Below are 16,887 nucleotides of genomic sequence, written 5' to 3'. Positions count from 1 at the left end.
AGAGAAAACGTGAGTCCAGTCATTTTACACCACAATTCTAAACAGATTACTGTATTTTGGAGCACCCTCTCACTAGTTGCTAAAGTTCTAGATATTACCTAAATTGACAAATCATCAATAAATAAACAACATATAACGGGTTTTCGCACGCAGTTTATTATACTATTTCTGGCTACAGCAAATAAGCTCTAACACGTAGGGTACTTCCCTGTGGTATTCCATTTTCTAGTGTGAAACTTTTGGATAACATCATTCCAACTCGAACTTGAAAGGACCGACTACTGATAAATGCAAGATTTCCTTGTATACCCTATCATGCAGTGTATTTAGGATTCCTCTCCTTCAAGTTGTATCATACGCCTTTTGCAAATCAAAAAATACAGCAACGAGGCTTTGATGAAGTAGGAAGGCATTTTGAATAACAGAATCCAGGACAACTACATGATTTATAGCCGATCTACCTTGGCGGAAACAGCATTGTTCAGGGGCAATTATGGCATTTCTCTCACGGTACCACACTAGAAAACAGTTTATCATATGTTCCATCAACCTGCACAGGGTACTGGTCAATATATAGGACAAAATCAGAATACAGGATAACTGGAAGGGCATGAAGGACAGGTTTCAGTACAGAGATGACCAATGCTTCTAGTAGGAATCTGGAAATACCTGGTTAGAGAATATTTTATTGTTAGACAAAAGATGTCATAAATAACTATCATAAAATTTATTATGTACCAGATTAAGGCCTATGCCTTTCTATATTATTTTATCAAAACTTATTAACACAAGAAAAATCTAGTTAATATTTTAAAGAAATTGTTATTTTATATTTCTTTTTTTTGGAAAAAAAATTTCAAAGGTCCAATTTTAAAGGTTTAGTTTGGAAAATCCAAATTTCAAGGTTCATAACTTTGAATAACTATTTCAACATTAAATATATGAATACATATAATATGTAAAAAAAATATATATGTAATATAGTAAAAAGTTGTTGCCTGATAAAAATATTAATCCTACTATTAAAAAAGTATTATCCTATTTTTAGGGGATTTTTTATCAAAATTATCATGCAGTGAATTTGATTTTATTAATGTAAATCTAACAATCTAGATAAAAATTATATACTTTTTTATAAATTGGTTTTTTAATTTTTTATTTTTATTTATTAATTTCAAGTAGCATCAACTGCTATAATTATCTTCTAATAAATGGCAACAGCAAGTGGTAAAATATTATTCCATGTTAAAATTCAGTAAATAAAATAATTCAACTAACTGTTTTACTGCTGATATTTAACTTTACTTCAGATCTTTCAATTTTCATAATGCTACTCCTTTATAAATTCCAAACATTGGAACAATCAGCTGTAAGTGGATACACTTAGCCTTCTTAACCTAGGATAAGACCCATTTTCTGAATTTTCATATAAATGATAATCATTTCTTAAATTAACTGTTAATAAATTTCTAATATTCATAAGTTTTTAATAGAATTAAAAAAAATAATAAAATCTTCATTAGGTACATAGCATTAATTTATAACATTCACATCTATATTTTATGTATTACCTTTCATTAAGCAAATAATTGTCAACAATGGGCTAGAAACTGCTTTAATATTAGTTACAGAAGCAATATACCACAGTAACGGGATAATAAACTCTCAAAATAAATACTTGAAACTGACTGTAAGTTAAAAATTCTAAATATTACACTAGTGGCAAATACAAATAAAATTTAAACTTTAAATTCAAACCAGTCTACATAATTCAGATGGAAATGTAAGGATTAACTTTAAAACTTATTAATTAAAATTAAATTAACACAATATATAAGTTCAGGATATCAGGACAAACAAGGATATTTTTCCAAAAACAGGAAAGATAGTAAAAAAAAAAGAAGAACCAGAAATGAAGAAAGAAGCTACTTCGTTACACAAAAGTTACATTTATTTAAAAAATCAAACTACATATGTTCCAGTATCATCATCTAATAATCTAAAAAAATATTAAGAAAATTTTACTTACAAGAGTCCTGAAATATAATAAAAAATCCAAGAATTGAATAAAATATTAATTTTCACATCAACAATTTCCTACTGCCTTTTCCAATACTGATATAAGATTCTTCAATTCATTTTGATTCATTTCAATACTAAAACTGTCAGTAGAAGTATCTGGTTTCAAATCATTAACAGATTTTCCAGGCTCTCCAAGATAAAAATCCACACCTACTAATGGTTGTTGTAGTGTTGCCAGACTACTGCTTCCTATGACAGCCTACATAAAAATAAGTTTTATATAAAACCCATATATTAAATTTGTTCTACCATTACTTTACACCCACTAAACTATTACTAAACCATAATTTATCAAAATAATTTCTTCAGATAAAAATAAATACATCAATCAGTACAACATAAAATGAGTAAATATTATAAACTCAATTAAATTAAACTTCCAGCTGCAGTATTTTATTGATATTGCAAGCATGAACAGTCCTGTTCCAAAGATTATTGTACTCTGTGTAAGCCCCATTATCTTTACTTCTACCTTCATACCTCTCTACATGCAAATGAAGATCAGAGCTACTGTATTGAGGAGCTACATCATATCTCAGCTTTATGTGTTCTTCTGCTTTATGGATAAGACATCAGCAAGATATAACAAACAAAATAGTAGGCCGATTCTGATAAGTTCTCGTATTAACATTTAATAATATAAAGTAAAAATATAGATAGAGTATGTATTTCTTAAAGATAATTATTAATAAAATATTCTGTATTTAGTGTACTTTTAAGTATTTACAAATAATAATAAAAATAATATTGTTACTATCTTACAATGAATACAGAAAAACAGAATATCTTTCATTTGAAACTACTTCATTAAAAATTGTTGAGAATTTATTTATTCCATGTGATAAATTAAAAATGGAATCACTGATCATCTTTATCACAAATTTATTAATTATTCATTGTACTATTTAATTATTAATCTATTAATAATATTCTATTTATTACTTTGTAATAGTAGTTTTTAATTTAATCAAATGTATGAAATAAATAAACATTCTGGTATTAAATTTTATTACTGTCTTAATGAAAATTAGTTATTTCATTATAACTGAATTTAATAAAATATCACTGAGGGCAGTAAAACTTCACTTTACTGACTCCTGTATGACTGAATTCATTTTTACATGAAGTTACAAAAGATATTCTTCGATTCTTGATGAAAGTGCTAGCAGGGCTTTTGAACTGATGCCAGTTTTAGATTACCACTCATTATTAAACCATGTTGCAATGAATGTAGTAATCACAAAGAGGGTGGTTCTGAAATATGCTGATCCAATAATAAATCTTAAATATAAAACTTGAAGATTGTCACAAAGTGAATGGGAAAATAATTTATTTGTTCTTAAGATAAGAGTTGGAAGATGTAATGGCTATATAAGATTTTTAGAAATATTTTACTTCCAGAGGAATCAATGAATTATGATCTAATAACTTCTGATTAACATACAAGACTCTTCTGAAAAAATTAAATAAAATAAGAAAGTTTTATCAAAAAAAATAATAAAATACATTATTTTAGACGGGAATGAAGAATGGCATAAAAATTCAAATGAATGATAGCTCAAACAAAAATTATGATGTATGTTTAAAGTGAGAAAATAATCAAAAGATGTACACTCCAATACTGTACAATTAACACGGTTTTAAAGATATTTATCAAAGGGTATTTTTACATAACAAAATAAGGCTTACAATCTTTACCACAGAATTATTCAATCACGCTCAATTTTAAGGTAAATAAAAATAATGCTGTTTAATAGTATTTTCTGTTACATAACTGCATAATCAACCATATCAGAGAGGTATCCATCGAAAGCCAGCAGACTAAGGAATAATTCCTGAAAGAGGACAGCAGCTCTTTCAGTAGTTTTAAGGGTGTAGATCAGGAGGACTTAAACGGCCATATCAAAAGCACTTAATCTTCTGAGTACTGTGCAGTTGAAAGCAATGGAAAACTACAGCTGCTTTCTTTCCAAGAAAATGTAACTGATATAACAAAGATGGAGGCGCCTTCCTTGGTAAAATATTCTGGAGGTAAACTAGTTCCCTATTTGGATATCTAGGTGGGGACTACTAAGGAAGTGGTCACCAGAAAATAAAAAAATAACATTCTACGAGTCGGGGAGTGGAATGTTAGAACTCTAAAAAATAGGTTGGTAGGTTAGAAAATTTATAGAGAGAAATTGATAGATTAAGTGTAGATGTAGTAAGAATTAGCAAGGTTAGGTGGGAAGAGGAAAATGACTTTTGGTTAGGCAATTTTAGAATAATTAACACAGCTTTAAATAAAGGGCAGGCACGGGTAAGTTTCATAATGAACAAGAAGATAGGAAAGAGAGTAGAGTATTTCAAAATGCATAGTGACAAAATCATTGTAATAAGGATTAAATCAAAACCTAAGCCAACAACGATTGTTTACATCTATACGCCTACAAGTGCCCTAATGATGATGAGGTAGAGTGTTTATATGAAGAAATTGACAAAGCAATAAAAAAGGGGATGTAAAAAAGGGGATTGACAAAAATAAAAGGGGATGAAAAGTTAATATTTGGTGATTGGAATGCAAGCACTGGGAAAGGCAAGGAAGGAAATATTGTGGGTGAATATGGGCTGCACAAAAGTAATGAAAGAGGGGACCAACTTATAGAGTTTTGCATGAAGTATAATTTAGTAACTGCCAACACCCAGTTTAAAAATCATAATAAAAGAATATACACATGGAAAAAGCCAGGCGATACGCAAGGTATCAGATAGATTATACTATGGTTAAGCAGATATTTAGAAAACAACTCGTCAACTGCAAAGCTTACCTTGGAGCAGACACTGATAGCGACCATAATTTAATGATAATGAATTGTAGGCTGGAGTTTAAAATGCTGAAGAAAAGATGTCAGATGAATCGGTGGAATTTGGAGAAGAGGAGGTAAAGAAGATTTTTGAGGAGGGCACCACAAGAGGTCTTAGTAAAAAAGATAAGGTAGAAAATGTAGAAGAATGGGAGAATGTTAAAAAGGAAATTCTTAAATCAGTAGAAGTGAACTTAGGCGGAACAAAGAGAACTGGTAAAAAACTTTGGTGTCAGAGGTAGTATATTGCAACTGATGGATGAATATAGAAAATATAAGAATGCTAGTGATGAAGAAAGTAAAAGGATCTATCAACAATTAAGAAATACTATAAACAGGAAGTGCAAACTAGTGAAAGAGGATTATGTATTCAGAAGTGAAAAGAGAAATGAAATATTTGGTAAAATAGATGGAGAATATAAGAAAGTTACGGAAAATTTTGTGGTACATAAATTAAAATCTAATGTGTTAAACAAAGATGGTACACTGATTTATAATATGAAAGGAAAGGTCAATAGGTGGGTTGAATATACTGAAGAGTTATACGGAGGAAATGAATTAGAAAATGGTGTAATAGAGGAAGAGGAAGTTGAAGAGGATGAAAGGGGAGAAACAATAATGAGACCTGAATTTAAGAGAGCATTAAAAGATTTGAATGACAAAAAGGCCCCTGGAGTAGGCAGAATACCTGTAGAATTACTGCGCAGTGTAGGTGAGGAAGCGATAGATAGATTATACAAACTCGTGTGCAATATTTATGAAAAAGGGGAAGTTCCGTCAGACTTCAAAAACAGTGTTATAGTCATGATATCGAAGAAAGTAGGGGCAGATAAATGTGAAGAATACAGAACAATTAGCTTAATTTGTCATCCATCAAAAATCTTAACTAGAATTCTATACAGAATAATTGAGAGGAGAGTGGAAGAAGTGTTAGGAGAAGACCAATTTGGTTTCAGGAAATGTGTGCAGACAAGGGAAGCAGTTTTAGCGCTCGGATTAATAGTAGAAGAAAGATTAAAGAAAAACAAACCGACATACTTGGCATTAATAGACTTAGAAACGGCATTCGATAACGTAAACTGGAATAAAATGTTCAGCATTTTAAAAAAATTAGGGTTCAAGTACAGAGATAGAAGAACAATTGTTAATATTTACAGGAACCAAACAACAACAGTAATAATTGAAGAACATAAGAAAAAGCCATAATAAATAAAAGGGAGTCTGACAAGGATGTTCCCTATCTCCGTTACTTTTTAATCTTTGCATAGAACTAGTAGTTAATGATGTTAAAGAACAATTTAGATCCAGAGTAACAGTATAAGGTAAAAAGATAAAATGCAACAATTTGCTGATGATATAGTAATTCTAGCTTGATTGTAAAAGGTTTAGAAGAAACAATGAACTGCATGGATGTAGTCCTACGCAAGAAATACTGCATGAAAATAAACAAGAACAAAACAAAAGTAATTAAATGTAGTAGAAATAATGAAGATGGACTACTGAATGTAAAAATAGGAAGAGAAAAGATTATGGAAGTAGAAGAATTTTGTTATTTGGGAAGTAGAATTACTAAAGATGGATGAAGCAAGAGTGATATAAAATGTCGAATAGCACAGGCGAAACAAGTCTTCAGTCAGAAATAAGATTTTTTTACATCAGAAATTAATTTCAACATCAGGAAAACATTTATGAAAGTATATGTTTGGAGCGTAGCTTTATATGAAAGGGATACTTGGACGATCGCGGTACCTGAGAAGGAAAGATTAGAAGCTTTAGAAATGTGGTGCTATAGAATGCTAAAAATAAGATGGGTGGATAAAATGACAAATGAAGTGGTGTTGTGGCAAATTGATGAAGAAAGAAGCATTTGGAAAAATATAGTTAAAAGATGATACAAATTAATACACCACACATTAAGGCAGCCTGGAATACTCGCTTTAATATTGGAGAGGCAGGTTGAAGGAAAAAATCGTGCAAACAGGTAACGTTTGGAATATGTAAACAAAAATTGTTACGGTAGGATGTAGGGGATATACAAACGACTAGCATAGATAGGGAATCTTGAAGAGCTGCATCAAACCAGTCAAATGACTTGATAAAAAACCTACAAAATAACAGATTACTTAAAATTACCTTCATGCTCCAGTCAAACCCAATAAGTTCTTGTATACTGTTTTGACAAGACAGGTTGTTCTCCATAATTCAAACAAAATAATTTTTTCTTCTACATAAATGACCTCTTTAAAAAAAACCCTAAACTTTTCTGTATAAAAAATAAGTAGTTATCTTCCTCAGGGAACAAGAATACCAAATTAATAACAAAAACTACAATTACAAAGAGAATTATACTTCCGGATACATTCGGCATAAACTAACCTAAATTGCATTACTACAATATAGAGTACTACCGATTAGTAATGTGCCGACTCGATTAATTCGCCTTATTCGATAGTTTAAACTATCGAATGATTCTACTGAATAATTACTTCGATAAATAATTCAACTTTGTTTTACTTAGGAAGAGCCTCACTTTTTTCTTGTTCAGCCTCTGGTAACTACCGTTAAGATAATTCTTCAGAGGATATGTATGAGTGTAAATGAAGTGTAATCTTGTACATTCTCAGTTCTACCATTCCTGAGATGTGTGGTTAATTGAAACCCAACCACCAAAGAACACCGGTATCCACGATCTAGTATTCAAATCCGTGTAAAAATATCTGGCTTTACTAGGACTGGAACTCTCGACTTCCAAATCAGCTGATTTGGGAAGACGCGTTCACCACTAGACCAACCCGGTGGGTAATACAGAAAAAAAATCTGTTCGCAGATACCACAACGCGCCCGTACGTGGTTATGTCGGGTTCCAACCAAAACAGCCTGGGTCGATCAAGCAAGGACCGACTAAAAAAACCCGCCTCTCAGAGACATGCCCGGTACCAACCTTTCAGCATCACTCGGAACATGCCGTTCGCTGCGTCACTAGACAAGGAGAAGGGAAGCCAAGCTGTACAGAAGGGAAACAACAATGATCCCCAACCCCCGCGACCAGGCAACCCACTACCCAGACGTAACACAAGACAAGACATAAGGGCGCAGATGTCTTAACAGTTAGACTTTAACAAACCCATCTTTCATTACAGAGACAGACGTTTCTTTCTTTTTCCTGTTTAGCCTCCGGGAATTACCGTTCAGATAATACTTCAGAGGATGATATGTATATAAATGAAATGTAGTCTTGTACAGTCTCAGTTCGACCATTCCTGAGATGTGTGGTTAATTGAAACCAACCACCAAAGAACACCGGTATCCACGATCTAATATTCACATCCGTGTAAAAATAACTGACTTTACTAGGACTTGAACGCTGGAACTCTACTTCCAAATCAGCTGATTTGGGAAGACGCGTTCACCACTAGACCAACCCGGTGAGTTACAGAGGCAGACTTAAGCAGTCCAAAACCTCACGCAGTTTAGTATAGGCTTAAAAGCCTCTTGCTCTACTCTCAATCACTCGTCCACACAGTGGTTGTCTTCTTTACGAATTCTGTGGACTTCGCGCTATACTGGATCTCTTGTATTGGGCGTATATATGCAGAGTGACCAAAAAGGGTATCGGCACTTTAACTATATACTGCAAAATACGGCAGTCGTAATGGGGGTTGAGTTGTAAAGCGGTACAAGGAATTTTAGTTGCAATGGAGTCGTTTACGAGAGAGCAACGCGCTTTTTGCGTACAGCCATTTTGCCAAAACAATAATTCTATCGTGACAGCACGCCGTCAGTATCGCGGACATTACTAGTTGCGAGGGATTAGTTTATCACCTAGCCCTGATGTTATTAGAAAATGGATCCGAATGTTTGAAACTACTGGTTCTTCCACTGTACAGCCCCAAATGAAGGAGCACTTACCGTTAATACTCAGCGATATTGCGAGATTTTCTTCCACCTTCTCTACAACAGTTCTAGAATTTAATTTAGAAACTAGGTTTCAACAAGATGCTGCCACATGCCAGACATCAACTCGGGTTATCGAAGCTGTTTACAATTATTTCCCAATAAGGTGATTTCAAGAAGAGGCAATATTAACTGGTCCCCTAGGAGCCCCGATTTATCGTTTATTGATTTCCTTTGGGGTTACCTTAAGAGTAAGGTCTACGAGAATTCAGCTGATACAAATCAATTAAAGGCAAGTATCGAGGCACAAATAAGATTGAACTCGAAGGAAATGTATAGACGCGTTATCAATAAGCTTCGTTCTCGATTTGAAGAGTCCATACATTGCAACGGGCATCATTTAGACAACATCGTTTTTAGGTCATAAATTTCCATTATCAGTACATTATTTTTTCATAAATAAACTATCACAAAAAATTTAGTTTTATTTGTACACAAACCATTGTGCGGGTACCCTTATATATTGTATTTATTTGAGGTTAAGATTGTTTGAATGAATTATCGAATCGGCACATAACTTCTATCGATAGTTTCAATCAATTTATCGTTTTAGGAGTATCAATTATTCCCAAAAACAGTTAGTCGATTTAACGTTCAAGGTTATTTTTATTTACAGGTTATCATATGGAATTACATTTTTTGTTGTAGGATTGAGGTATGTAAAAGTCATTTGTAAGCCTTTTTATTAGTAGTTTATTTGATTGCCTTAAGTTTCACTGTTTTTTTGTTTTTTTTTTTTAGTTCTGACTGCAACTATTTATAAGTTAATATCTGAAAATTTTAATAAAAAATTAATATTAATGAATTTCGATATTTATTTTCCCTTTAAGAAATATTTTATTGACTAATTTGTATTTAGTAATGGAGAATTTTGCTTACCCGGTATCAAGCTTAATACCGTGAATGCAAAACTTTCTAACAGGACGTCGTTTATACAATTTTATCTGTTATTTTTCGTACTACCAAGTAACGATTTAAGTGCTTGACCATGAATGTGCTTAAGTATTTTGGACATGTCCCGGGTTCGAATCCCGGTCAGGCATGGCATTTTTCACACAAGCTACTAATCATTCATCTCATCCTCTGTACAGTAATGCTTAACTGCGGCCCCGGAGGTTAAACAAAAAAAAGTAACGATTTAAGTGCTTGACCATGCATGTGCTTAAGTATTTTGGACATGTTTAGATTTACCCCAAGCATTTTAGCAATTGAAATAAGAATTTCAGTTGACCTAACTAGAAATATTACCATTGTATGATTAATTTAAATGTTGTAGGCTTTAAACTTATTCTCTACTATTGTGTAGGCAGACAAGCATGTCTTGATTAATATTCTTTCCAGTTAATGGTACTCTTAATTTATTTCAACACTTTTCCTGCATAATGTAAAGACAATTTATTACACTAAAATCCATTTTTATTATTGTTTGCATCCAAAGTTCTTTATTACTTTTAACATGCAAAAAATACAAATTTTATATGTATGTTATTAACTTTAAATGTTGTATAATTGCAATCACTGTACTTTTTATAAAGTTCTCTTCTGTGTAGAGGTTGTTGTGTGTAATACTTTTTTTATGACAGAAAGGGATACATTAGTTTGTCATGCACAGTTTAGTTGTTCTTATGGATATGGCAGCATTTATTTATCAAGGTAGACAAGATATTACATGCAGTGAGAGTTGCTTTCTCTATTTAGTATAATATTCACTTGTAGGTTTGAATATCTCCAGCACTGTAGTTTTCTAATTCAGTTATATTTATAACAAAGAACAATTGTTTTCAGGACAGATGGTGTTCAGAATTCGTTGGATACGAAGATTACTTCGTAGAAACTTACCTGAATTACCTCAAGATGTAGCAGAAAAGTGGTACAGAAGACTTTCATTTTTATATTTATTTTCGGCATGGAACGCATTCGGTTTTACGATCTACAAATTTAGAGGTGGTAAATTAGATTATTCTTCTCTAGCTGGCCTTCTAACTGAAGAAGAAGCTAAGAAGTCTAAAGGTATTTTACAATCTTTTATCTGATTTCTGCTTACTGTTATTTCGTTGTTTTGTACCAGAATTTTTTAAACAATTTGATCTATAAATATACAGAATTTTTTAATATACTTTTTTTTAGAAAACAATTTGTTAAATTAGTTAACTTATCATTATCTTTTATCATAAGATCACTTTAGTCAGTCCATTATCCAAGTCTCTTTGGGCCTTTATCGTATGTTTCGATCTTTGTGCCCTTAGTATCAATAATGGGTTCTAACTTTCTTGGGCACAATCCACCACCCATCTTTCTGGTATTTTTTAATTGATTCAGGTTCTTTTGATTTTCTGGAGATTATGTATCTTTGATTGTTCGTTCAGGTGGAAGTGCTCTGCTGCATTAATGGCGTTTGGTTTTATAACTGTGTTGTAATGTCTTATTTTTGCATTTATTGATAGGCATTTTTTTATTGTAAGTGAACCAGGTTAATTTTTGAGCTTTAGCTAGTTTGTTTCTTCTTATTTGGATTGAGGTTTTGTGTTATTTCTCAGAGATAGTTTTACTTGGGTCTTGGTTTTTGGGACATAACTCTTTTTGAATGATATTTTGAGGCCATTTTAATTTGCAATGCTCTGAAGTTTTACTATCTGTGATTTATCTTCATCAATGTTGCTTGATTGCAGTGTCAATTTGTGGGTGAAACTAAGACAGTTTGTTTTGATTTTTTGGCCAATTTTTACTTTTGGGGGGTCATTCCCCATTACCACTTGTACAGCACAGTTGAATAATAGCAGTGAGAGCCCATCACCTTGGTGCAGTCCTGTTTTGATCTCAAATTGTTATAAAAGTGTTTTTGAGGCTCAGTTTTATAATGTTTATTAATATGGTATCTAGTCTGAGGCATCTTAAGAATTCTTAGTTAGTAGGGATTCTCTGTAACCTACCAGGTTGGTCTAGTGATGAACATGTCTTTCCAATTCAGCTGATTTGAAAGTCGAGAGTTCCAGCATTCAAGTCCTAGTAAAGGCAGTTACTTTTATATGGATTTTAATACTAGATCGTGAATACCGGTGTACTTTGGTGGTTGGGTTTCAATTAACCACACATCTCAGAAATGGTTGAACTGTGACTGTACAAGACTACAATTCATTTACACTTATATATATCATCCTAGTAATACCTGAACGGTAATTCCTGGAGGCTAAACAGGGAAAAGAAAGTAGGGATTCTTTGTGGATGCAGTCATAAGCATTCTTGAAATCTATAAATATTATCATCATGTCTCTTGTTTCTTTTCCTGTTGTAATCCATTATTAGCTTGAGAATCATGATCTGGTCTGGACAACTCCTCCAGGATCTGAAACCTCCCTGCTATTTTCCTAGTTCTTTCTTCTGTTGTGAACCGATCCTGTTAGGGATGATTCTTAAAAGAATATTGTATGTTATGTCTAGGAGGGAGATTCCCCTGTAACTGTTAGGGTCTGTTTTGTGTAAGTTTAGGAGTTTTGTTGGTTCTTTGATATTTAGGAGTCTTGAAGGCTTTATAGTTAAGGGCCAGTTTACAGTTTTCATTCTTTATTAGTAGGGTTGGAGGTTCGTATTGTTGGAGCTGATTTTTTAAGTTTTTGTAGTATTCTCTTGACTGTGTTTATTCTATTATTTTATTCTGTGTTTTTCTATTGACTTCAGTGTGTATTTTAATTTTAATATTAATTGAATTTGAGAATTCAGTGTGTGTTTTATTCTCCTTGGGGTTCAGGTGGTTTCTTTTCTTTATTTTACTGGATTTTGGAACGATGTTTATGATTTTTACTTCCTTGTACAAAGTAAAGGAAGTTTTGAGATTATGAAAAATTTTGGTTTTCATTTCAACAGAAATATCCATTTTGACTAGTTTTGGGCGACATATGTATGTATGTACATATGTATCTTGCATAACTCAAAAATGATTAGCCATAGGATGTTGAAATTTTGGATCTAGGACTGTTGTAACATCTAGTTGTGCACCTCCTCTTTTGATTGTAATCGAGTGAACCAAAAATGTTCAGAAAAGCCCAAAATCCAAAAAAAAATGGATTTTGGACTTTTTCTTAACTGCAGTAATAAGCCCTCATTGGCAGCTTTTCAACGATATATCATAAGTTGTACTTATTCTCATTGGTTCCAGAGTTATAGCAAAATAAATATTTAGTTAATGAAATATTTGGATCTTACAAGGCACATCTGAATCAGACTTCATCCTCTTTTTTTTTTAATTTTAAATATACTGATTTAATAATTATTAACCTCTGATTGTAAAATAAATTTACGATAAGTAATTCAATAATAACAGTAAAAAAAAGAAAAAAATATCAGAAGTTATTAATGAAATAAAATTTTATGTACTTTTAATTTAAAAAAAATGTATATATGTAATTTAATAGATGTACAAGGAAGTAATGTAGTGTTCACATCAGATTTTTGGGATTGGTGAAATAACCATGCTTGATATCTGTTTTGTCACATTCTTTGTCCTACCATTGATGTTTTATTTCAGGACTTTATTGGGGTTAATTCTTTGCAATTTTTTTTAAGGTTGTTGTTGCCTAGTTCTTCAAGTTTATCAGTGATACTTTTTGGTAATCTTCATTATTGATTTGTTGTGAAGGGTCTAAGAGCTTGTTTTTGTTGCTTTCTTTGGGGGGTAAATTTAATCTTAATTTTGACTACTACATGATCTGAGCCTCCTTGTGTTGGTGTTTGTCCATGAACACGTGTCTAGTTGCCATTCTCCTGTACTGTAGTTGGGGTGTTTCCAGGTTTTGAGGTTTCCTCTTGAAATGTGTGGTTTTCGAGATTAGGTTATGGTTTCTGCACAGATCAACGAATCTGTCCATTTTTGTTTGTTTTCTTTTGGGTGGGCCATTCTCCGATGATGTCACAGTATCTTCTTTCTCTGTCTAGTTGAGCATTAATGTCTCCAATTAATTATTTAACATGGTCTTTGGGTATGTTATTTATAGTCAGGTCGAGTAGATTCCAGAACTTTTGTGTTTATGGTCTTTTGGAGAGTTATTTTTATTATTTGTGGGTACATGAGCTTTTATTATAGTGTAGATTTTATTAGATGCTTTTAGGGTGAGTAATGAGATTCTTGGGAATTGTGACTTGAATTCTTGTATGAAGTTTATTATTTTGAGGCTGACTAAAAAGTCTCTTCCAAACTGTGGGACATTTTTTATCACTCTCTTTCCTTGTATACCTTTGTAGAGCCTATATCCTTGAGATTCGATGGTGTCCTGGTTGGCGTTTTATATTTCCAGCAGACCCATGATGAAAATTTTGTTTTGCTCCATTAGGCCAGTTATTATTTTTAGTTTACCAGTCTGCGTGAGTGTGTTCACATTGTGTATGGAAATGTAGATAGATGATTTCCTTTGGTTTGATTTTGGATTTCACATTTTTCTTGAAGTGTGTAGTGTTGTTGGAGCATTCCAGTGCTTCTGATCACACGTTATCTTCTAACTGGTAGCTCATCATATCCGAATGCTGCCTTCTCTGAACTCTGGTGTTGCTTGGTTCACCCAGTGGAGTATTCCTTAAAAGGTCTTTCATGGTTGACTGTCAAGGGGTCACCTGTGCTAGGCTAGGTCCTCTAGACGTGTTCTAGTGAGGTGTGATTTGATAATAAATGAAGCTGTGAAGTTTGTTTAGATTCAGTTCATCAGGCGCACCTCAAGTAGTTTTACTCAAGACTTTCGTTGAAGTTGTTATTTTGGAAAAAAGTTACTAAGTCTGATCCTAAACATTACACCCCATGTATTATTTACAAGTATTTGAATATTGTAAAAAATGTAAATTTTTTCCTGCACTATTACCAAATGTTATTTTAACTATGTTTTGTTTCAGCTCTTATTGCAATGGAAATGTATAGAATTCCAAAAGCTAGAGTTGTCACTGCACATGGTACATCAATAATTAGTGATGAAGAAGTAATTAATGAATTTTTATTAGAAACTGAAGATGATGATGATGATGCTGAAGAAAATGATGTACAGAATGTATAAAAATGCTAATAAATTACTGTAAATATATTTTGTAGTTATTAGTGAATTGTAGAAGTACTTGGATTAAATTTTTATTTAAATTTTATATATTCAAATATCCTTCCAGATAGGTATTTCAGCTAAAGGTTCAGTTATGCAGAACTATGTTATATTTTAGAACCATTCCTTTAATATTAATAGTTTTTTGGTATTTTAAGAACAGGTATTAATTTAATTCAGTAACAATTTTGTTGATAAGCAATATAACCTTCTGATGATTATTTTGAATAAATGTAAAAAAAAATCTTCAAAACATTTTATTTCATAACATCTATTTTGCTACAGCTTAATAATTATTACTTTTTATTTTTTTAGTAAATAATTTATATAACACTATTCTCTAAATACAGATTATGTATTTTTAGGGGTTTCAACCACAAAGCTCCATTCTACTTCATTCTCAACCAACACTTTTAAGTTCCTGTTAGCTCCTTTCCTTTTAGATCATTTGTAATTTTTCCTCTTTCCATCCTTTCTTCTTTTCACTTCCTACTGATTCTTCTAACACTTTTATTCAACCTTATTCCTCTCATAACATTACCTATCATTTGGCTATACTAAATTATTCTAATTTCACTTCCATTCTCATTTACTTTCATTGTCCACCTAATTCTTCCATATCTAATTTTCATATTTCTTCATACTTTCTTTGTTTCTTATTGTTAATAAATAGTACCATGCAGTTTTTTAAACAAAAAAGATGAAACCATCAATATCTACTTGTAAATTTCATTGCAATTCATACAAATACATTTCATTTGTTCTTGAATTTATAGAAAGTAATACTGTTAAAATTTACATATTTGCAACAGAGTGAAACACCCTATTTATAATCATAGGTATACTTCCTAAACATGCAGTTGACTAATTGCACATCATTTTTTACAGATTTATATGTTTATTCCTTTGTATCTAATCTATTTTTCATCCTAAAATATTTAATAAAACATACTTAGAAGCTGTTATAGAACAAGCTTTTCAAATGTTACATTAAAAAGATTAAATAAAAATTTTGACCAGTTACACCTAGACAAAAAAATAGAATATAGATGGATGGACCAATCTGTAACACCCATAGCATGAATGTCAAATATATATATATATATCTGACTAAAAAGCCAGACTTAGTTCTTAAATTTTGCTTTAAGAATGGAATAAAGTGCAACACAGCATTGGAAATGCTTGAATGTTGTTTCTGGCTATTCTTCTATGAACAAAACAAGCATTTACAAGTGGTACAAATGATTATAAGGGGGATATGAAGACACTGAAGATGACGCCTTGGATGTCTCAGCACATCAACAACCAATGAAAAAAAAATGATTATGGAGAATCGCAAAATCACTATCAGACAGGTTGCTGATAATGTTGGCGTATCATGTGGTTCATTCATGCCAAGCAATTTTTTTGGATGTTTTGGGCATGAAACATGTGGCAGCAAAATCTATGAATTTTGATCAAAAGCAGTGCCAAATGAACACTGCTCAGAGTTGCTGAATGAAGTGAATGACGATCCAGAACTGCTCAAACAAATCACAACTGGTGATGAAACATGGGAGTGACATCGAAACTAAGGCCCCCAATTATCCCAATGTAAGCTTCCTAAAGAGCCAGTTTGATTGAATGTGAAGGTTCTGATCACTGTGTGCTTCAATTTCAACAGCTTAGGTATCATGAGTTCTCTCCCATGGTCATATGATCAATAAAAGGAGTACTACCTGAAGTTCTACGCCATTTGGATGAAGCAATCTGAAGAAAACACCTGTTTGTGGCGAAACAATTCATGGCAATTGCAATAAGATAATACACCAGCTCACATTTCACTGCTTGTTCGTGAATATTTAGCCTAAAACAACACTATTATGATGTATTGGCCCATGTATCTGCTGGACATGTGTTCTTCCTATTCCCCAAGCTGAAAAGAATCGTGCACGACA

General features: G+C 32.2%; 2 protein-coding genes across 3 annotated transcripts; one reads left to right on the top strand and one right to left on the bottom strand.

The window, feature by feature from the left end:
- Window positions 1-1,929: 1,929 nt before the first annotated feature.
- On the bottom strand, window positions 1,930-7,342 carry LOC142324508 (COMM domain-containing protein 8-like). The gene is made up of 2 exons (XM_075365336.1): window positions 7,059-7,342; window positions 1,930-2,281 (listed from the first exon to the last, which is right to left on the bottom strand). Exons 1-2 carry the CDS (start codon window positions 7,122-7,124, stop codon window positions 2,087-2,089), a joined length of 261 nt encoding a protein of 86 aa, XP_075221451.1. The 5' UTR covers window positions 7,125-7,342; the 3' UTR covers window positions 1,930-2,086.
- A 2,033-nt stretch (window positions 7,343-9,375) lies between these two features.
- LOC142325286 (uncharacterized) lies at window positions 9,376-14,996 on the top strand. 2 transcript variants are annotated; one of them, XM_075366837.1, is made up of 3 exons: window positions 9,376-9,534; window positions 10,670-10,889; window positions 14,754-14,996. In XM_075366837.1, the coding sequence occupies exons 2-3, from the start codon at window positions 10,670-10,672 to the stop codon at window positions 14,909-14,911; spliced, it is 378 nt and encodes a 125-aa protein (XP_075222952.1). In that variant the 5' UTR covers window positions 9,376-9,534; the 3' UTR covers window positions 14,912-14,996. The 2 variants fall into 2 exon arrangements, with proteins under 2 accessions (XP_075222952.1, XP_075222951.1); XM_075366836.1 differs by having other exon boundaries at window positions 9,378-9,534; window positions 10,665-10,889.
- The last annotated feature ends 1,891 nt before the right edge of the window (window positions 14,997-16,887 follow it).

The sequence above is a fragment of the Lycorma delicatula genome, chromosome 5, assembly GCF_047948215.1.
Source record: "Lycorma delicatula isolate Av1 chromosome 5, ASM4794821v1, whole genome shotgun sequence".
NCBI lineage: Eukaryota > Metazoa > Arthropoda > Insecta > Hemiptera > Fulgoridae > Lycorma > Lycorma delicatula.
Note: the sequence above shows the minus strand (reverse complement) of the source record. Positions and strands in the feature narration are given on the sequence as shown.